This window comes from Mobula hypostoma, chromosome 22 (genome assembly GCF_963921235.1).
Source record: "Mobula hypostoma chromosome 22, sMobHyp1.1, whole genome shotgun sequence".
Classification (NCBI taxonomy): domain Eukaryota; kingdom Metazoa; phylum Chordata; class Chondrichthyes; order Myliobatiformes; family Myliobatidae; genus Mobula; species Mobula hypostoma.
The window spans coordinates 58,402,285-58,424,971 of NC_086118.1; the positions used below are offsets into that span (position 1 = coordinate 58,402,285).

Consider the following 22,687-nt stretch of genomic DNA (forward strand, 5'->3'; position numbering starts at 1 on the left):
TAACACGTAACACACAAAGCAAACGTAACCCTCAACAGTCTGGGTGAATTCTGACCAATGAAATTAAGCAGTCTCAACAAAGGTCTATAATCGGGGTTTCCAACCTGGGGTCCATGCACCCTTTGGTTAATTGTAAGGGTCCATGGCATTAAAAAAAAAAGGGTTGGGAACCCCTGGTCTAGGTAAAGTGAACATGGAGAGGATGGAAGAGTCCAGGACCAGAGGGCACAGCCCCAGAGTACAAGGACTTCCTGTTGAAAGAGGAGGAATTCCTTTATCCGGAGGGTGGTGAATCTGTGGAATTCATTGCCACAGACAGCTGTGGAGGCCAAGTCATTGGGTATATTTATGGCAGAGGTTGATAGGTTTGTGATTAGTAGGGCACATTTGCTTGTTAGACAGATCAGAGCCAATCCCAGTCTCCAGATACTCATTCAATGCCTGCTCCTCACCCCACTATTTCCTGTACAACATCAGAGCTGCTCACCTGAGTTTGTGTAGACTGTGCTGCCATCCGGAGAGAAGGCAGCGCCAACTGCCAGGCCATTGACCTTCATACTACCCACAAACTCATTAGTCTACAGGAGGAACAGACAGACGGTTAGACAGTGAAGAATTTCCTGGTATTAATTGTCACTCCCTCCCCCCCCCCATCCCAAACATATAATAATCAGTGGAAGGGAACAATCCCATCGAGCTAGTCATCCTGATAGGAATTCACCAAGGAATGAATGGGGGGGGGGGGCAACATGACAGTATGAACATTGATTTTTTTAACCTATGGTGATAACCCCACTCCTCCCTTTTTCCATTCCCCATTCTGGTTCCCTCCTCATTCATCTCTCTCTGGTTTACTCCTCCACTTCCCTTTTCTCACTGTCCACTCTCCTCTCCTATCAGATTCTTCTTCAGCCCTTTACCTCTTCCACCTGTCACCTCCCAGCTTCTCACTTCATCCTCCCTCCCTCACCCACCCAGCTTCCCCCTCACCTGGTCTCACCTATCATCTCACAACTTGTACTTCCCCTCACCCTCCTTCTTGTTCTGGCTTCTGTCCCCTTCCCTTCGAGCCCTGATGAAGGGTCTCAGCCTGAAACGTCGACTGTTTATTCCCCTCCACAGATGCTGCCTGACCTGCTGAGTTCCTCCAGCATTTGTACAATCTCCTGTTTCTGATGGGAATCTAGCTCTGCACTGGGTTCTAATCAGCATTAACCCTGTTTCTCTCCCCACAGAAGCTGCCTGACATGGCAGGTAAAACATTTTCTATTTTAACTTCTTTTTTCCGGTATCTGCAGGTTTTTTCTACTTCCATCCGATCCTACATTGGTGAATGTGCACAAAGTGGCAGCGAAGTCCCTCGTGGGAAAATGCGATGTCTGGTGGCCAGATGACCTACAGAACAGAATTGCTCCACATTCCAGTATCTGCAGTCTCCCGTGTCTCCAGGGATGGGTTAGAGTACATTCAGAGTAAATTTATTATCAAACTATATCCATCACCACTGAGATTCATTTTCTTGCAGGCATTCACAGTAAATACAAAGAGACGCAATAGAATCAGTGAAAATCCACACACACAAAGACAAACAACTGATGTGCAAAAGACAAAACTGCAAATACAGAAAAAAAAAAGAAAAAAAGTAACAAATAAGCAATAAATATCAAGAACAAGTGAGTCCACAGATTTTGGGAGAGTGGCCAAGGGGAAGATGTAAGTGAAATACTCAGAAGTAACAAGGGATACTCATATTACGATCGAGGAACGTGTTTGTAGACCGGATATTGAACTTTTTACTGTTGGACTTCGGCCACATTCCACCGTGATACAACACTTGGCAGCACGGGAGGTTGTTCCTGCCTGTGGCCATCAAACGTGCAGCTCCTCCCGTGGAGGGTCAGACACCCTGAGCCAATAGGCTGGTCGTGGACTTATTTCCATCTGGCATAGTTTGCATATTGTTGTTTGATTGTTTGTGGTTTTTGTATTTCTATATTTATGCACTATTTTTGGTTGGTGCAGCTGTAACGAAACCCAATTTCCCTCCGGATCAATGAAGTATATCTATCTATAAGACCATACAATATAGGAGCAGAATTAGGCCATTTGGCCCATCGAGTCTGCTCCACCATTTCTTCATGGCTGATCCATTTTCCTCAGCCCCAGTCTCCTGCCTCCCCACCACCACCCGTACCCCTCTATACCCTGACCAATCAAGAATCTTATCAACCTCTGCCTTAAATATACATAGTCAGTAAACTCCAAGACCTGGGCCTCAATAACCCCTTGTGCAATTGGATCCTGAATTTCCTCACTTGTAGCCCCCAGTCAGTACGGATTTGCAAAGACATCTCCTCCACAATCTCCATCAGCACAGGAGCACCACAGGGATGTGAGCTTAGACCCAATCTCCATCAGCACAGGAGCACCACAGGGATGTATACTTAGACCCAATCTCCATCAGCACAGGAGCACCACAGGGATGTGAGCTTAGACCCAATCTCCATCAGCACAGGAGCACCACAGGGATGTATACTTAGACCCAATCTCCATCAGCACAGGAGCACCACAGGGATGTATACTTAGACCCAATCTCCATCAGCACAGGAGCACCACAGGGATGTATACTTAGACCCAATCTCCATCAGCACAGGAGCACCACAGGGATGTATACTTAGACCCAATCTCCATCAGCACAGGAGCACCACAGGGATGTATACTTAGACCCAATCTCCATCAGCACAGGAGCACCACAAGGCTGTGTGTTTAGACCCCTGCTATACTCACTTTACACCTATGACCGTGTGGCTAAGTACAGCTCCAACACCATGTACAAGTTTGCTGATGACTCCACTGTGTGGGCTGTATCAAAGGTGGTGATAAATCGGCACACAGGAGGGATATTGAAAACTTGGCTGAGTGGTGTAATCACAACAACCTCTCACTCAATGTCGGTAAGACCAAAGAACTAACTGTAGACTTCAGGAGAGGGAACCCAGTAATCATTGGAGGATCAGAGGTAGAGAGAGTCGGTAACTTTAAGTTCCTGGGTGTCACTATCTTAGAGGACCTGTCCTGAAGCATCATATAAATATAACTGCAAAGAAAGCACAACAGTGCCTCTACAGCCTCAGGAGTCTGTGGAGATTCAGTATGTCTGCAGAAACCTTGGCAAACTTCTATAGATGTTTGGTGGAGAGTGTGCAGACTGGCTGCATTATGGTCTGGTATGGTAACACCAATGCCTTTGAGCGGAAAGGTAGTGGATTCGGCCCCCTACATCACAGGTAAAGCCCTCCCAACCATTGAACATACCTACATGAGATGTTGCTGTCGAAAAGCAGCATCCATCATCAAAGACCCTCCCCACCCAGGCCATGCTCTTTTCTCGCTGCTGCCATCAGGTAGTAGGTACAAGCGCCTGAGGCCTCACACCGGCAGGTTCAAAAACAGTTGCTACCCCGCCATCCATCAGGGTTTTGAACAAAAAGGAATACTCATTTAAGGACTCTTTTTATCTTGTTATTTCATGCTCCCTATTTATTGATATCTGCATATGCAGTTTGTTGTCCATTGATCCTGCTTACAGTTACTGTTCTATAGATTTGCTAAGTTAAAGAATCTCAGGGTTGTATGTGGTGACATGTATATACTCTGATAATAAATTTTACTTTGAACTTTGATAAAGACTTGGCCTCCACAGCTGCCTGTTGCAACAAATTGCACAGATTCACCACTCTCAGGCTAAAGAAATTACTCCTCATCTCCATTCTAAAAGGACGTCCTTCTATTCTGAGCCTGCGTCCTCTGGTCTTGGACTCTCCCACTATAGGAAACATCCTCTCCACATCCACTCTATCTAGGTCTTTCACCTTTTGATTGGTTTCAATGAGATCACCCCTCATTCTTCTCAATTCCAGAAGAATACGGGCCTAGCGCCACCAAATGCTCTTCATATGATATGCTGCTCATTCCTGGAATCATTTTCATGAACCTCCTTTTGAACCCTCTTCAGTTCTAGCACATTCTTTCTAAGATAAGGGGCCCAAAACTGCTTACAATACTCAACTGAGGCCTCGCCAGTGCTTATAAAGTCTCAACATTACATTCTTGCTTTTATGTTCTAGTCCTCTTGAAATGAATGCTAACATCACATTTGCCTTCCTTACCACAGACTCAACCTGCAAATTAACGTTTAGGGAATCCCGCACAAGGACTCCTAAGTCTCTCTGCATCTCAGTTTTTCGTATTTTTTTTCCATTTAAAAAACAGCCCACCCCTTCATTTCTTCTACCAAAGTGCATGGCCGTACACTTCCCAACACTGTATTCCATCTGCCTTTTTTTTTGCCCATTCTCTTAATCCAAGTCCTTCTATAGCCTACTTCCTCAAAACTACCTGCCCCTTCACCCATCATTGCATTGTCCACTAACTTTGCAACAAAGCCATCAATTTCATCATCCAAATCATTGAAATATATTGCAAAAGGAGATATAACACAGACCCCTGTGGAACACCACTAGTCACCAGCAGCCAACCAGAAAAGGCTCCCTTTATCCCTTCGCCTCCTACCAATCAGCCACTGCTTTCTCCATACTAGAATCTTTCCTGTAAAACCATGGGTTCATAGCTTGTTAAGCAGTCTCACGTGTGTCACCTTGTCAAAAGAAAATCCAAGTACACAACATCAACCGATCCTCCTTTGTCTATCCTGCTTGTTATTTTTTTCTAAAGAATTTCAACAGATTTGTCCGTCAAGATTTTCCTTTGAGGAAACCATGCTGCCTACGGCCTATTTTATCATGTGCCTCCAAGTACCCTGAAACCACATCCTTAACAATAGACTCCAACATCTTCCCAACCATCAAGGTCAGAGTAAATGGTGTATAATTTCCTTTCTTCTACCTTCCTCCCTTCTTGAAGAGTGGAGTGATATCTGCAATTTTCCAGTCTTCCGGAATCACTCCAGAATCTAGCAATTCTAGAAAGCTCATTACTAAAGCCTCCACAATCTCTTCAGCCACCTCTTTCAGAACTCTGGGATGTACACCATCTGGTCCAGGTGACTTATCTACCTTTAACCCTTTCAGTTTCCCAAGAACCTTCTCCCTAGTAATGGTAACTTCAAGCACCGTATGGCCCGACACCTGGAACATCCACCATACTGCTGGTGTCTTCCACAGTGATTTTCTGATGTAAAATACTTATTCAATTCACCTGCCATAATGACAAACTTCTTCCCTTTAAGCAGAGGCAGTCTAAGACGAAGGCAGATTTGAAGCGAAGGAGAATGGGGGAGATTTGATAGAGATGTACAAAATTATGAGGGGTATAGATAGGGTAAAGGCAAGCAGGATTTTTCCACTGAAGTTGGGTGGGACTACAACTGGAGGTTGTAGGTTAAGAGTGAAGGGTGAGGGCCGGCTGGTGGCGCAACGACATCAGCGCCGGACCCGGGAGTGGAGGTTCCCGGGTTCGAAACCAGTCGGGTCCACCCCCGAGTATGCTTTCCACCCGTGCCGGGTTGAGTGTCGAGATCACAACTCAACCTCGTAAAACAAAGGGAAAATACTGTGAAAGTGTCTGTGTGAGGAGTGGCTCACCACAGTCTCTCTCTGGCTCTGCGCCTTGTAAAAGCCATGAAAAATGCATCATCACAGATGTACACACGGACACGCATGCACACAGGCACACACCAAAACAAAAGTGAAATATTTATAGGGAACGTGAAGGGAAATTTCTTCTCTCAGAGCATTGTGCAAGCCTGGAATGAGCTACCAGCAGAAGTGGTGGATGCAGATTCGATTGTCTGGATATGAACGTGGATGAGAGGGGTACAGAGGGCTATGGAACAACTGCAGATAAAACATGGGACTATGCAGAAGATTGGGTAGGCCTTGATTAGAAGGGACAAAGGGCCAGTTTTTGTGCTATAGTGCTCTATGACACTATAACAAAGGGTTAAGGTATGCAGATTAGGAGAGGATTGGAGGGAGAATTTGAAGTGTGGGGAGAATTTGCTGAGACAGGTACCTGACAGTATTTGAATAATATTGAGATGAGCACCTGAGACACTATGGCTCTGAAGGCTACAGGCTGAGTACGGGAAAATGGGATTAATGTCAAGGGGAACAATCTCTAGCATAAACATGATGGGCTGAAGGGCCTGATTCCCTGCTGTATGGCTGGTCATGTTGAGGTTCACATGAGAAATGTACATTTTCCAGTTTGCAGGTGACCCTGCTGTGCAGATCTAAGCTGCACGGGTGTGTAGATGTAACAGTAGCCGTTGGCAAAACGGGCTCATTGAGCCACATTCCAGAGCTGACCTTTACGTTCCGGACAAATACCGGGAATCAACGAGCTCACCAGGCTCCTCCTCGTGCTGCATCTACTGTGTAGCACACACCCCGATAAACAAATCCCTGCAGTGGGCAAGAACCAAATCAACTGCCTGCTGTCATTTAGATACCCATAAGCATAGACCAGAGGGGACACAACCTCAGAGTAGAAAGTCATCTCTTTAGAACAGAGATGAGGAATTTCTTTAGCCCAGAGGCTGGTAAATCTGTGGAATTCACTGTCACGCACAGCTGTGGAGGCCAAGTTATTAGGTATCTTTAAAACAAAGACTCTTGATTAGTAAGGGTTAGGGTTAAGGGGAGAAGGCAGGAGCCCCTTCACCCAAGACATGCCCTCTTCTCATTGCTGCCATTAAGGAGGAGGTACAGAAGCCTGAAGACACATACTCAATGTTTCAGGAACAGCTTCTTCCCCTCTGCTGTCAGATTTCTGAACGGATACTGAAACCATGAACTCTTCCTCAGAAATTTTGCCTCATTTTGCACTACTTGTTTTATTTTTCACATATACTTATTGTATTTTATAGTTTTTAATCACTATATATTGCAATGTACTTCTGCAGCAGAACAGCAAATTTCACCAGGTATGCTGGTGATATTAAACCCAATTCTCATTCTGAGAATATGGTTGAGGGGGAAAATAAATCAGCCATGATAGAATGGCAGAGCAGACTCAGTGGGTCAAATATAAAACCATAAGACATTAGCTTGTAGACTGAGGAGTAGAATTGCCAGATGACAGACCAAATGGAAAACCTGTAATCTTCAGAGCAAAGAAATAAAATGAACGTACAGAACAGATGTGCTGAAGCTGAATTACAACACCTCCAGTAATGACAACTGCCTAGTTATTGAGAGCACAACGTCAGTGCAGTTCGTTAAGGTTTGTAGCAGCTATGTATCTACTTTCTGACTGTCTGCGCTGTGCTTTGTGTTTCATGTTTTATTACAGGTTACAGCAATTTGTCATTAACGAGGGTCTTCACGTATTCACCCTCTGTCTTGTTAGTTTAGTTGGAGACAGAGACTGAGTAAGGACTTAGATATTTTTTGTCGACTGCTTATTACACTAATTCTGTTATTGCTAATTCTGCAAGTTTCGTAGTATCACTAATTTTGATAGCCCATCTTTGCTGGTTTCATAATAAAGGATCAAATGTACATTTTCCAACCTGGAACTCAGTCATCTGGAAGTGCGTCACAGTGCTGAGTCCCTCCTCAGTCTCTCAGCTGTTTTGGTTAGTTTTTCCAAGTAACCACTACAAGGTTGCTATAGCCGTGTTGGGGAGGGGATTAGTAGTGGGGATAAGCACCCACCAACTACTGAATGCTCCCAATGCTGTCTATTTCAAATAGCCTCTAACAACCAAGTCCAGCCTCTGGCCTTCACGTGTGGCTTAGCTACCAAGCCCAGCGGAGCCGTTTCTACTGACAGGAGATGGGGGCAAAGGCAGGTTATCAGTGCTTTAAAACCAGTCGCACTGAGCGGGAGTGGGGGGGGGGGCTCCACCAGTCGCACTGAGCGGGAGTGGGGGGGGGGCTCCACCAGTCGCACTGAGCGGGAGTGGGGGGGGGGCTCCACCAGTCGCACTGAGCGGGACTGGGGGGTGGGCTCCACCAGTCGCACTGAGCGGGAGTGGGGGGCGGGGGCTCGACCAGTAGCACTGAGCGGGAGTGGGGGGCGGGGGCTCGACCAGTCGCACTGAGCGGGAGTGGGGGGCGGGGGCTCGACCAGTCGCACTGAGCGGGAGTGGGGGGCGGGGGCTCGACCAGTCGCACTGAGCGGGAGTGGGGGGGGGGGCTCGACCAGTCGCACTGAGCGGGAGTGGGGGGGGGGCTCGACCAGTCGCACTGAGCGGGAGTGGGGGGAGGGGCTCGACCAGTCGCACTGAGCGGGAGTGGGGGGGGGGCTCCACCAGTCGCACTGAGCGGGAGTGGGGGGGGGGGCTCCACCAGTCGCACTGAGCGGGAGTGGGGGGGGGCTCCACCAGTCGCACTGAGCGGGCGTGGGGGGGGGCTCCACCAGTCGCACTGAGCGGGAGTGGGGGGAGGGGCTCGACCAGTCGCACTGAGCGGGAGTGGGGGGGGGGCTCGACCAGTCGCACTGAGCGGGAGTGGGGGGAGGGGCTCGACCAGTCGCACTGAGCGGGAGTGGGGGGAGGGGCTCGACCAGTCGCACTGAGCGGGAGTGGGGGGGGGGCTCCACCAGTCGCACTGAGCGGGAGTGGGGGGGGGGGCTCCACCAGTCGCACTGAGCGGGAGTGGGGGGGCTCGACCAGTCGCACTGAGCGGGAGTGGGGGGGGCTCCACCAGTCGCACTGAGCGGGAGTGGAGGGGGGCTCGACCAGTCGCACTGAGCGGGAGTGGGGAGGGGGGCTCCACCAGTCGCACTGAGCGGGAGTGGGGGGGGGAGCTCCACCAGTCGCACTGAGCGGGAGTGGGGGGGAGCTCCACCAGTCGCACTGAGCGGGGGGGGGGAGCTCCACCAGTCGCACTGAGCGGGAGTGGGGGGGAGCTCCACCAGTCGCACTGAGCGGGAGTGGGGGAGGGGCTCGACCAGTCGCACTGAGCGGGAGTGGGGGCTCGACCAGTCGCACTGAGCGGGAGTGGGGGGGGGGCTCCACCAGTCGCACTGAGCGGGAGTGGGGGGGGGGCTCCACCAGTCGCACTGAGCGGGAGTGGGGGGAGGGGCTCGACCAGTCGCACTGAGCGGGAGTGGGGGGAGGGGCTCGACCAGTCGCACTGAGCGGGAGTGGGGGGGGGGCTCGACCAGTCGCACTGAGCGGGAGTGGGGGGGGGGCTCGACCAGTCGCACTGAGCGGGAGTGGGGGGGGGCTCCACCAGTCGCACTGAGCGGGAGTGGAGGGGGGGCTCGACCAGTCGCACTGAGCGGGAGTGGGGGGGGGGGCTCCACCAGTCGCACTGAGCGGGAGTGGGGGGGGGCTCCACCAGTCGCACTGAGCGGGAGTGGGGGGGGGGGAGCTCCACCAGTCGCACTGAGCGGGAGTGGGGGGGGGGCTCCACCAGTCGCACTGAGCGGGAGTGGGGGGGGGGGCTCCACCAGTCGCACTGAGCGGGAGTGGGGGGGGGCTCCACCAGTCGCACTGAGCGGGAGTGGGGGGGGGGCTCGACCAGTCGCACTGAGCGGGAGTGGGGGGGGGGCTCGACCAGTCGCACTGAGCGGGAGTGGGGGGGGGGGACTCCACCAATCGCACTGAGCGGGAGTGGGGGGGGGAGCTCGACCAGTCGCACTGAGCGGGAGTGGCGGGGGGGCTCGTCAGCCATGGTTGACAGTTCATCTAGGAGGAGGAGAACTCTGATCTCAAACTTCCACTGCCTTGTGGCTAAACCCACTCATGGAGAAGGCTTCAGGAGTAACCCCCAAGAAAAAAATCCAGAGCTGGAGTCCCTAAGGCAGTCCTACATTGAGTTCAACGCTGACTGGCACCTCCTGTGACACTGGTGCCAGACTGTGCTGGTCTCTGCTGCTTCACTGGATTGGTCTGGTGCGTGGAGAAGGGGAGCCTGCTCTCCACATCATACTGTCCTGGCCTGTATATCTGGTGAACAGCTGGGACACAACATCCATGACTGAGCCTGACCAGTGGAGGGCTTCAATGTCAGTGCACCCATTCACACGGTGTAAACCAGCGCCTCACCGTTCCTGTACGTTTATTGATCACACCCTAACATCTGCACCAAACTTGGCACTTTGACTGAATTTCCACACTGAACGAGGATAACACTCAGTGCTTTAGCAACAACTTCTTCCCCTCTACCATGGATTTCTCAACAGCCCATGAACCCACCTCTCTAGTTTTACACTACTTGTTGCCTATTCTAACTTAGAGCATTTTTATCTATGACACTGTACTGCTAGAACAAAACAACATTTCACAACACAACTCGGTGCCCACTTTATTATGTACAGGAGTGGAAGCCGGCATGGTTTACCGCAGCTGTAGCCCATCCAATTCAAGGTTTGACATGTTGTGTGTTCAGAGATGCCCTTTGCACACCACTGTTACAGTGTGTGGTTCTTTGAGTTACTGTCACCTTCCTGTCAGCTTGAACCAGTCTGGCCATTCTCCCCTGAGTCTCTCATTAACGAGGTGCTTTCACCCACAGGACTGTCATTCACTGGATTTTTTTTTTGTTTTTCGCACCATTCTCTGTAAACTTTAGTCTGTTGTACGTGAAAATCCCAGGAGATCAGCAGTCATTGCATGGTCAAAGTCACTTAGCTCACATTCCTGCCCCATTCTGCTGTTTGGTCTGAAAAACAACTGAATGTCTTGACTATTCAGTTTGGCAAAAGAATAAATCAAGGAAGGTAGTGCACCCGTGGCTGACAAGAGAAATTAGGGATAGTATCAATTCCAAAGAAGAAGCATACAAATTAGCCAGAAAAAGTGGCTCACCTGAGGACTGGGAGAAATTCAGAGTTCAGCAGAGGAGGACAAAGGGCTTAATTAGGAAGGGGAAAAAAGATTATGAGAGAAAGCTGGCAGGGAACATAAAAACTGACTGTAAAAGCTTTTATAGATATGTGAAAAGAAAAAGATTGGTCAAGACAAATGTAGGTCCCCTACAGACAGAAACAGGTGAATTGATTATGGGGAGCAAGGACATGGCAGACCAATTGAATAATTACTTTGGTTCTGTCTTCACTAAGGAGGACATAAATAATCTTCCAGAAATAGTAGGGGACAGAGGGTCCAGTGAGATGGAGGAACTGAGGGAAATACATGTTGGTAGGGAAGTGGTGTTAGGTAAATTGAAGGGATTAAAGGTAGATAAATCCCCAGGGCCAGATGGTCTGCATCCTAGAGTGCTTAAGGAAGTAGCCCAAGAAATAGTGAATGTATTAGTGATAATTTTTCAAAACACTTTAGATTCTGGACTAGTTCCTGAGGATTGAAGGGTGGCTAATGTAACCCCACTTTTTAAAAAAAGGAGGGAGAGAGAAACCAGAGAATTATAGACCGGTTAGCCTAACATTGGTGGTGGGGAAACTGCTAGAGTCAGTTATCAAAGATGTGATAACAGCACATTTGGAAAACGGTGAAATCATCGGACAAAGTCAGCATGGATTTGTGAAAGGAAAATCATGTCTGACGAATCTCATAGAATTTTTTGAGGATGTAACTGGTAGAGTGGATAGGGGAGAACCAGTGGATGTGGTATATTTGGATTTTCAAAAGACTTTTGACAAGGTCCCACACAGGAGATTAGTGTGCAAACTTAAAGCACACGGTAATGGGGATAAGGTATTGATGTGGATAGAGAATTGCTTGGCAGACAGGAAGCAAAGAGTGGGAATAAACGAGACCTTTTCAGAATGGCAGGCAGTGACTAGTGGGGTACCGCAAGGCTCAGTGCTGGGATCCCAGTTGTTTACAATATATATTAATGACTTGGATGAGGGATTAAATGCAGCATCTCTAAGTGTGAGGATGACACGAAGCTGGGCGGCAGTGTTAGCTGTGAGGAGGATGCTAAGAGGATGCAGGGTGACTTGGATAGGTTAGGTGAGTGGGCAAATTCATGGCAGATGCAATTTAATGTGGATAAATGTGAAGTTATCCACTTTGGTGGCAAAAACAGGAAAACAGATTATTATCTGAATGGTGGCCGATTAGGAAAAGGAGAGGTGCAACGAGACCTGGGTGTCATTATACACCAGTCATTGAAAGTGGGCATGCAGGTACAGCAGGCAGTGAAAAAGGCAAATGGTATGCTGGCATTTATAGCAAGAGGATTCGAGTACAGGAGCAGGGCGGTACTACTGCAGTTGTACAAGGCCTTGGTGAGACCACACCTGGAGTATTGTGTGCAGTTTTGGTCCCCTAATCTGAGGAAAGACATCCTTGTCATAGAGGGAGTACAAAGAAGGTTCACCAGATTGATTCCTGGGATGGCAGGACTTTCATATGATGAAAGACTGGATGACCTAGGCTTATACTCATTGGAATTTAGAAGATTGAGGGGGGATCTGATTGAAACATGTAAAATCCTAAAGGGATTGGACAGGCTAGATGCAGGAAGATTGTTCCCGATGTTGGGGAAGTCCAGAACGAGGGGTCACAGATTGAGGATAAAGGGGAAGCCTTTTAGGACTGAGATTAGGAAAAACTTCTTCACACAGAGAGCGGTGAATCTGTGGAATTCTCTGCCACAGGAAACAGTTGAGGCCTGTTCATTAGCTATATTTAAGAGGGAGTTAGATATGGCCCTTGTGGCTACGGGGATCAGGGGGTATGGAGGGAAGGCAGGTACAGGGTTCTGAGTTGGATGATCAGCCATGATCATACTGAATGGCGGTGCAGGCTTGAAGGGCCGAATGGCCTACTCCTGCACCTATTTTCTATGTTTCTATGTCTGCATGTTTTTATGCACTGAGTTTCTGTCACATGATTGGCTGATTAGACATTTGCACTAACGAGCAGGTGTACCGGTGTAGCTAATAAAGTGGCCAGTGATGATCAACCTGATTCTGATTTTACAAAGTTAATGGACTGTGTTAAAAACAACACACTTATCCAGAGATGTATAGAGTGGATTGAAGTCAGTGATTAAAATAGTATCACCATAGCCACCTCGACTGGACACCAGCTTACAGAGACCCATAGAGCACCAGACCCAATCCACAGTCACTTACCTTTGAGGAGAGAAGGTGCAGATAGCCAGAGGAGCCAAGGAACAGCAGAAACTGGCCATCTGGTGAGACTTCAAACCTTCTGGCTTGCCAATCCTGCATACCTACAGATGCAAATACCACACAGCTTCAGTAACAACATGTGATACACAAAAAAAACAGACCTGGTGACCTGCCCTAGCCCACAATTACAATACGATAGCCAGAGTATTTTGTAGCAACACCACAGCTTGACTGACAGCGAACAGCAAACAACAGACCACCAGCAAATTTCTACGGGTAACCGTAGACAGCATTCTGATGGGTACGGAGGCACCATTGCACAGGATCGGAAACAGCTGCAGAGGTTTGTAGACTCTGCCAGCTTCATCGGGGCACTAGCCTCTCCACCATCGAGAATAGTTTTAAAGGCTGATGCCTCAGAATCACTCGCATATGTCAAGGAATTTCTTGTTTTCCAGCAGTACATTGTAATATATAATTTTAAAAACTGTGAATTAAAGTGTATATAAATTAAATTAGTAGTGCAAAAAGAGGAAAAAAATATACTGATGGGTTCATTGTCCATTCAGAAATTGGATGGCAGAGGGGAAGAAGTTATTCATGAAACCAGGCTCCTGTTCCTCCTCCCTAATGATAGTAACGAGGAGAGGGGTGTCCTGGGTGATGGGGGTCCTTAATGACGGATGCCACCTTTCAGAGGCATCGCTCCTTGAAGGTGTCCTGGATGCCGGAGAGGCCAGTGCCCAAGATGGAGCTGACTGAGTTTACAACTTTCTGCAGCTTATTTCAGGACGAAGGAAATGCCCTGTTCTCATTGCCATAATCGGGGAGGAGGAACAGACGTCCAAAGACATTTACTCCAAGTTTTAGGAACAGCTTCTTCTCCTCCATCACCAGGTTTCTGAACAGTCCGCGAACACTACCTCAACATTTCATTCTCCTTTCGTACTATTTATCTTTCTACAGGTCTATTCTCATTGTAATTTAGTCTTTTTTTTTATGTACAGCTGCTGTAAAACAACAAATTTCACAACACATCAGTGATAATAAACCTGATTCTGATTAGTCAGTAGTGGGGAAAATGCTAGAATCTTATCATTACAACATGTGGATAACAACAGTGGAATTGGCAGAATCAGCATGCGTAATAAACCAAAATCATGTGTGGAAAATCGCAATATTTTAAGGAATACTAGGCTTGACAGGTAGAGGTGAACTAGATGACGCCATGGATTTAGACTTTTAAAACCCTTCAACAAGATATCAGACAAGAAATTACTAGAAGTAAAATAGAGCACATAGCATTGGGGGCAACATAAGGATTAGTTAATAGTCAGAATGCTTCCAATAATGGGAGAGTGAAGGATCAGAGGGTACAGCCTCACAATACATCGCTTTTTACTGACATGTGGCTGTTGTGTTTTACTATTTACTGTTATGTTTATTATTTAGTATTGCATTTGTTATGTTATGATTGCACTGCTCCTGAGAAACGTTGTCTCATTCTGCCCTGCACAGTTGATGTATGGTTAGAATGACAATAAAGTTTTTTTGAATCTTTTGAATCTTGAATCTTTAGAATAGAGATGAGGAATTTCTTTTGCCAGAGGGAGGTGAATCTGTGGAATTCATTGCCACAGCAGCTGTGTAAGCCAAGTCATTGAGTATATTTAAAATGGAGATTGATGGGTTCGTGATGAGAAAAGGTGTCAAAGGTTACAGGGAGAAGGCAGGAGAATGGGGTTAAGAGGGACAATAAATCAGTTATGATGGAATGGCAGTGCAGACTCGATGGGCTGAATGACCTATGTTGCTCCAATGTCTTACGATCCAGGACAGAGAGAATAGTTAATTGTGTGGAAAGATCATGATTGTCCACCTGCAGGTCAGCACTGGGGTTAGACATCACTTATATCAATGGTTTGATGAGGAAATTATGTAATCGACCCCAGCTTCCTCGTGTTACCAGGTTAATTTGCAGTATGGGCTGTGAAGAGGATGCAGGTGAGGACAAGGCACAACGGTGTAGCAGTCAGCAAGGGGCAACACCGTAGCGCAGCAGTTAGGGTACCAATATTATTTAATATAGACCAGAATTTAACAAATGAAGCTCAGAAAAGGAAGAGCTCTCCACGGGGGAACCAGACTCTCTCAGGGTCTGGAAACAATAGTGCAAACTCTCACCTCGGACACTGAGTGGGATGACTGCCCCAGCCATCATGTCGTACTTATAGAACATCTTGCCATGTTTGGTGGTAGCGATAACCTGTTCACCATCTGCACTGAACCGAGCTTTGAACACGGGAAACCTCTGCAGGCAGACGCTCTGAATTTTGGGGTTCGTCTTTCCATCGACCTGGTGAGCAACAACACGGCTAGCTGAGTGTCGACACATTTTGTTTATAGACACTACTAAAGCACTGAAACAGGTCCTTCAGCCCATCCGGTCTTTGCCAAACCATTATCCTGCCTAGTCCCATCAAACTGCACCCAAACCAGATCCCTCCCATCCAAGTACCTATCCAAACTTCTCTTAAATGTTACAATCAAACCCAGATCATCCTTTCCACTGGGAGCTCATTTCACATTCTCACTACACTATGAGTCAATAAGTTCCACCTGAGGTTCCCTTTAATATTTCACCTTTCATCTTTAACCCATGACTAGTAGTTCTCTTCTCACTCAATCTCAGTGGAAAGGGCTTGCTTTTATTTATCCTATCTATACCCTCATGATTTTGAACACCTCTATCAAATCTCCCTCATTCTCTTACACTCCGGAGAATAAAGTCGGAACCTGTTCAGCCTTTCCCTGTAACTCAGGTCCTGGCAACATCCTTGTAAGTTTTCTCTGCACTCTTTCAATCTTATTTACATCTTTCCTGTAGGGAGGTGAGCAGAACTGCTCACAAGTTAGACTTCATCTGACCCGATTTCAAAGTAACATCTCAACTCCTGTATTCAGTACTGAGATTTATGAAGGCCAGTGCACCAGACGCTCTCTTTACGACCCTAAATGTACAAATTCTGCATCCGTGCTTTTACTTCCAAGTTTAGATTTTATATAACACTCTATTCTTTATCATTGTTGAATGGTGTTACCACAGCAGATTCCTAATGCATGTAAACATATAAAGTTGACTCTTGATCCTGACTACACTTGACAAGCTACTTCACCGGCTGAGAAAGGCTTTGGGATGTTCCGAGGTTGCACTATATAAATGCAAATTTTCTCTCAAAGGTGTAAGTTGATTAATATGTGCTTCTTGCGGAATTTAATCAATGTTGCGACATCTGACAAGCTGGTTAGAGACTGTGTCTCATTTCTATTGACTCTGGGGAGTTGCCCTTTCAAACTGGATTCTAGCAGATCATCAGTGATTGATTGTGTGCCTGTTAGAAACCACCTGGCAATGAGATCAGCACATATCCCAGGATCATTCTTGTGAACCTCCTCTTGACCCTTTATTGGCTCTTTTGTAAGAACTATTCCATCAGTGTCACTCATTCGTGGATGTTCCACTTGTGCAAGAGTCGAATGAGCTGTCAGAAAAGTTGGCATAATGGGTGCCCATTCAATTTCAAATTTGGATAAGTACATAGACAGGAGGGGGTTAGGGAGGGCTATGGTCCAGGTCTGGGTTGATGGGTCTATGCAGATTAATAGTTCAGCATCGACTAGATGGGCTGAAGGGCCTGTTTCTATGCTGCAGAGCTCTACCATTCCAAGTCCTTGATATAGAGAGGCAGGGCAATCTCACTCACTGATTTATTCACATTTACGCAGACTACAATGCAGATTAATTTACTGTCATACACACCCAGAGGCAATAAAATTTGTGTAAACGCAGCCAAACCATTTAAACTACATACTCCAGGACTATATCCTTTGTACCTCTGCCATCCATGTATCTATCCAAACTTCTCTTAAATGTTAAAATCGAGCTCACATGCACCATTGTGCTGACAGATCATGCCACACTCTCACGACCCTCTGAGTGAAGATGTTTCCCCTCATGTTCCCCTTAAACTTCTCATCTTGCACCCTTAACCCATGACCTCAAGTTGTAGTCTCACCCAACCTCAGTGGAAAAAGCCTACTTGCATTTACCCTATCTATACCCCTCATAATTTTGTATACCTCTATCATATCTCCCCTCATTCTTCTACATTCCAAGAAATAAAGTCCGAACCTATTCAATCTTCCCTTATAACTCAGGTTCTCCAGTCCTGGAAACAGCCTTGTAAATTTTCTCTATATTCTTTCAACCTTACTTACATCTTTCCTGCAGGTAGATGACCAAAATTGCACACCATACACCAAATTAGGCCTCACCGACATCTTTTACAACTTCAAAGTAACATCCCATCTCCTGTACTCAATACTTGATTTATGAAGAGCAATGTGCCGACAGCTTCCCTTACAATCCTGGTACTATGAAAGGCAACAATAATACATCATACAAAGCAAAGAGTTTGAATGAAATGTGTGGATTTGATATTTAACAATAACACTATGAAAGGCAACAATAATACATCATACAAAGCAAAGAGTTTGAATGAAATGTGTGGATTTGTTATTTAATGCACTGATAGGATTCAGAAACAAACCTGAAAGAGCGAGATGGCCTGGTCATTCCCAGCAGTGAGTATTACTTGAGCCAAAGGATGGAACTGTGTTGTCGTTAAGTTGCAGGTGGACGGCCTGGCGTGGTTGGCATCAGTGCATTTCTTTATCTTTTGAGAAGTAATCAAACCATCAGAACAGAGCAACAACTTCCTTCAAACAAGCCAATGTTTTTTTGATATAAACAGTACAATTGTTGATTAAGGCACCTGCCTACATCAGGATATCCAAAATGCTGGAGGAACTCAGGCTGGGCAGCATATATGGGAATAAATAGACAATTGATATTTTGGTCTGAGACCCTTTATCAGTACAGATGAAGTACTGATTCGGCCCGAAATGGTAACTGTTTACTCCTTTCCATAGATGCTGCCTGACTTGTTCAGTTCCTCCAGCATTTTGTGTGTGTTACTCTGGATTTCCAGCATCTGCAGAATCTCCTGTGTTTAAAAATTGCAAATGTGATCTTTCAGTACAGATTCACATACCTGAATCAAGCTGTAATAAAAAAATTTCCAACTCTACACCTTCAGAGTGACCACGTTTGAGTAAACCGGAAGTACCCGCGCCCCGGGTCCGTTTGAGTGAACAGGAAGTACCCGCGCCCCGGGTCCGTTTGAGTAAACAGGAAGTACCCGTGCCCCGGGTCCGTTTGAGTGAACAGGAAGTACCCGCGCCCCGGGTCCGTTTGAGTAAACAGGAAGTACCCGCGCCCCGGGTCCGTTTGAGTGAACAGGAAGTACCCGCGCCCCGGGTCCGTTTGAGTAAACAGGAAGTACCCGCGCCCCGGGTCCGTTTGAGTAAACAGGAAGTACCTGCGCCCCGGGTCCGTTTGAGTAAACAGGAAGTACCTGCACCCCGGGTCCGTTTGAGTAAACAGGAAGTACCTGCGCCCCGGGTCCGTTTGAGTAAACAGGAAGTACGCGTGCCCCGGGTCCGTTTGAACAAACCGGAAGTACGCGCGCCCCGGGTCCGTTTGAGTGAACAGGAAGTACGCGTGCCCCAGGTCCGTTTGAACAAACAGGAAGTACGCGTGCCCTGGATCCTGAGGCATTAGGTTCCCCCCCCCCCCACCCCCGATATTTGGAATCTCAACAGCCACAACAAGGAACGGAGTGTTGCTACATGGAATTTGGAAAAGTTAAAGTGGGGACAAAACACTTAATTAACTGAAGGCAGCAACATCATCACAGAAAGTGAACAAGCCCAGACAAAGTTCTTCACCACCAAGAGGACGAGTAGAAGCCCAAGGGGCTGTCAGGTAAGGCTGCTCTCACGCACGTACAGTGCAGCTGAAGCCTGAGAGTGGCCCTCACACCTCGGGGTGCTTCCTCCCTCAGGGAGAGAGAAAAGGCGATAATACACTCCAAATACCTACCCAGTCGCACAGCGACTTTCTAAAAAAAAAGTGGCAAGTTACAATCAGTAGCACGCTGTCTGAAAGGATCCTCAGTTCAACAAGAGATTCTGCAGATGCTGGAAATGTTGAGAAGCACATACAAAATGCTGAAGGAACTCAGCAAGTCAGACAGCATCCATCATCAAGGAGCCCCACACTCCAGGCCTTAGTCTCTTTTCACCCCTGCCATCAGGAAGGAGAAATAGGAGCCTCAGGTCTCACCCCATCAGGTTCAGGAATAGTTATTGCGTTCAACCATCAGGCTCCTGAAACAGAGTGGATAACTTCACTCACAGCACTGAACTGATTCAACGCCTACACTCACTCTCAAGGTCTCCACAATTCATGTTCTCAATATTATTTATTATTATTTTTATGAGGCTATGAGACTAGGAGCAGAATGTGGCCTTTGACCCATCGAGTCTGCTCCTCCATTTCATCGTGGCTGATCCAATTTCCTTCTCAGCCCCAATCTCCTGCCTTCTCATCATATCCCTTCATGCCCCAACTGATAATAATCCATCAACCTTTGCCTTAAATATAAAGACTTGGCCTCCACAGCTGCCTATGGCAAAGAATTCCACAGATTCACCACTCTCTGGCTAAAGAAATTTCTCCTCAGATTATCCTTTATCGTTTTTCTCAAACCCATTCTGTCTTCCCCCCGTAACCTTTGACACCTTTACTAATTAAGAACCTATCAATCTCCGCATTAAATATACCCAGTGACTTGGCCTCCGCAGCCAGTAAATTCCATAGATTCACCCCGTGGCAAAAGAAATTCCTCCTCATCTCTAGCTTTAAAGGCTCCCAAGAATAAGCCAGGAAATTATAGGCCTGTGAGCCTGACCTCAGTTGTGGGAAAGTTACTGGAAGGCATTCTAAGGGATCGAAACTATAGGTACTTGGATAGACATGGACTATTGTTTGTGTCTAACCAATCTTATAGAGTTATTCGAGGAAGATACTCTAGAAGTGGATGAAGGCAAGGCAGTGGATGTCGTCTACGTGGACTTCAGTAAGGCATTTGACAAGGTCCCACATGGGAGGCTGGTCAAGAAGGTTCAGTCGCTCAACATTCAGGATGAGGTAGTAAATTGGATTAGACTTCGGTTTTGCGGAAGAAGCCAGAGAGTGGTACTAGATGGCTGCCTCTCTGACTGGAGGCCAGTGACTAGTGGAGTGCCACAGGGAATGGTGCTGAGTCTGTTGTTTGTCATCTATATCAACTGGATCAGCAAATTTGCAGATGACACCAAGATTGGTGGCGTAGTGAACAGCAAGGAAGGCTATCATGGCTTGCACAGGGATCTGCATCAGCTGGAAAAATGGGCTGAAAACTGCAGATGGAGGTTAATGCAGACAAGTGAGATGTGTTGCACTTGGGTGGGACAGACCAGGGTAGGTCTTACACAGTGAATGGTAGGGCACTGAGGAGTGTGGTAGAACAAATAGATCTGGAAATACAGATCCATAATTTATTGAAAGTGGAGTCACAGGTAAACAGGGTCATAAAGAAAGTTTTTGACACATTGGCCTTCATAGATCGAAGTACTGAGTACAGGAGCTGGGATGTTATGTTGAAGTTGTGCAAGATGTTGGTGAGAATTAATTCGGAGTATTGTGTGCAGATTTGGCCACTTACCTACAGGAAAGATGTAAATAAGATTGAAAGAGTACAGAGAAAATTTATAAGGATGTTGCCGGGACTGGAGGATCTGAGTTTATAAGATTGAATAGGTTAGGAATTGATTCCTTGGAATGTAGGAAATTGAGGTGAGATTTGATAGAGGTAAACAAAATTATGAGACGTATAGATAGGGTAAATACAAGCAGGCTTTTTCCACTAAAGGCTGATTTATTCTTCTGCATAGGCTCTACGCCGTAGCCTACGCTGTTGTGAGCATTTATACTTGTGCGTTGGTGTGTCTACGTTGCTCTGCAATTCACCGCCAAAACGCTAGTTGGCGGTGGGGTTTCTATGCCACTGTGTTGAGTTTCTTTGTGTACTTCAAACAATGGCGACTGAAACTGAGCACATCATGTTGGAGTTGGAGCTAATAAATGTTGAACAAGAGTTACTTTTATTGAAATTACTGCAATGCAGAAAGGAGAGAAGACGTTGGAGGGGATGCTGTGTACGACCATTGAACGGATTGAGGCAGAAGGAGGGTGAACTTTCTGTGCTTGTTGGCCACTGAGAGACATGGACGAGGAAATGCATTTCAAATATTTTTGGATGTCAGGAGGTAGATTTGACGGTTTGACAAGCAGCAGCAACTGGAAATGCGATGCTACCAAGCCGACCAATCACAGTTGTTGCAGGCTGCGTCATTGCAACACGTAGTTACATTTTTGGTGAGCTGCGTGTCAGGCTACGGTGTAGGGTACGCGGCTACACAGCTACACCGTACCTACGGTGTAGATTTGATGCAGAAGTATAAATTGGCCTTAAGGTTGGGTGGGACTACAACTCAAGGTTATAGGTTAAAAGTTTTAGGGGAACATGAGGGGAAACTTCTTCACTCAGAAGGTTGTGAGAATGTGGAACGAGCTGCTAGCGCAATTGATGCACGCAAGCTCAATTTCAATGTTCAAGAGAAGTTTGGATAGGTTCATGGATGGTATGGGTATGGAGGGGTCTGGTTCCGGTAGAGGTCGATGGAAGCAGGGAGTCTAAATGATTGGGCATGGACTAAATGGGCTGAAGGGCCTGTTTCTATGCTGTACTTTTCTGTGAATCTAACGTCCTTGTATTCTGAGACCGTGCCCTCTGGTCCTAGACTCTCCCAGTATAGAAAAACATCTTCTCCATGTCCACCCAATTTAGCCCTTTCAATGTATTTCAATGAGATTTCACCACACCCGCCCCCATTCTTCTAAACTCCAGCTAGTACAGGCCCAGAGCCCCGAAACACCTCCATTAAGGAATGGCGGAGCAGACTTGACGGGTCAAATGACCTAAATCTGCTTCTATGTCTCATGGCCTAAACGCCGGTACTTGCCCAGCTGAGAAGGACAAAGTTCAGGGGCTGTGAGGAGTGGGAGAACCACAGTGGTGCAGCTTCTGACCTCTCAAATGAGCAGCAGTGCCTCAAATACAAAAGTCCCATCTCTCCTCGTCAGACACAGACAGATCTGTTCCACAGGCCTGTCAGTCTCACCTGTAATATATCCTTGGGAAGAGCAGAGGAGGCAGATACAAAGTTGCCAGTTTTTCGTAGCAAGTCATCGTCATCATCGCTTTCTAAAGGATAAGAATGTATAATTCAGTGGGTATATCACAAAACATATAGGGCCATTCATTTGAACCACCAGTTTAAGATGTCTCCACTCCAATACTTCCATCAAACTTGGAATGATAGGGCACAACGGCATAGACAGTTCCTTCTGCCCATCTAGTCATTGATCTGTTATTCTGCTTCGTCCCACACCCTCCCACCCACTTACTTATACAAATCTCTCTCAAAACATTGAAATCGACTCTGCATCCACCACTTTCACTCGTTCCAGTCTCACCACCCTCTAAGTGAAGATGATCTCCCTCAGGTTCCCCTTAAGTATTTCACTCTTAACCATGACCTCTAGTTCTAGTCTCACCCACCTCAGTGGAACAAGCTGGCTTGCATTTGCCCTATC

General features: G+C 46.9%; 1 protein-coding gene across 1 annotated transcript in view; it reads right to left on the reverse strand.

The window, feature by feature from the left end:
- The window catches only part of utp18 (UTP18 small subunit processome component), a 60,676-nt gene that overhangs the window by 16,871 nt on the left and 21,118 nt on the right, over window positions 1-22,687 (reverse strand). The window contains exons 5-9 of the mRNA XM_063030685.1: window positions 22,213-22,295; window positions 17,634-17,759; window positions 15,208-15,379; window positions 13,024-13,124; window positions 488-578 (exon numbers count right to left, since the gene is read on the reverse strand). Of these exons, the coding sequence (XP_062886755.1) occupies window positions 488-578; window positions 13,024-13,124; window positions 15,208-15,379; window positions 17,634-17,759; window positions 22,213-22,295 (573 nt within the window). The remainder of the gene's footprint in view (window positions 1-487; window positions 579-13,023; window positions 13,125-15,207; window positions 15,380-17,633; window positions 17,760-22,212; window positions 22,296-22,687) is intronic.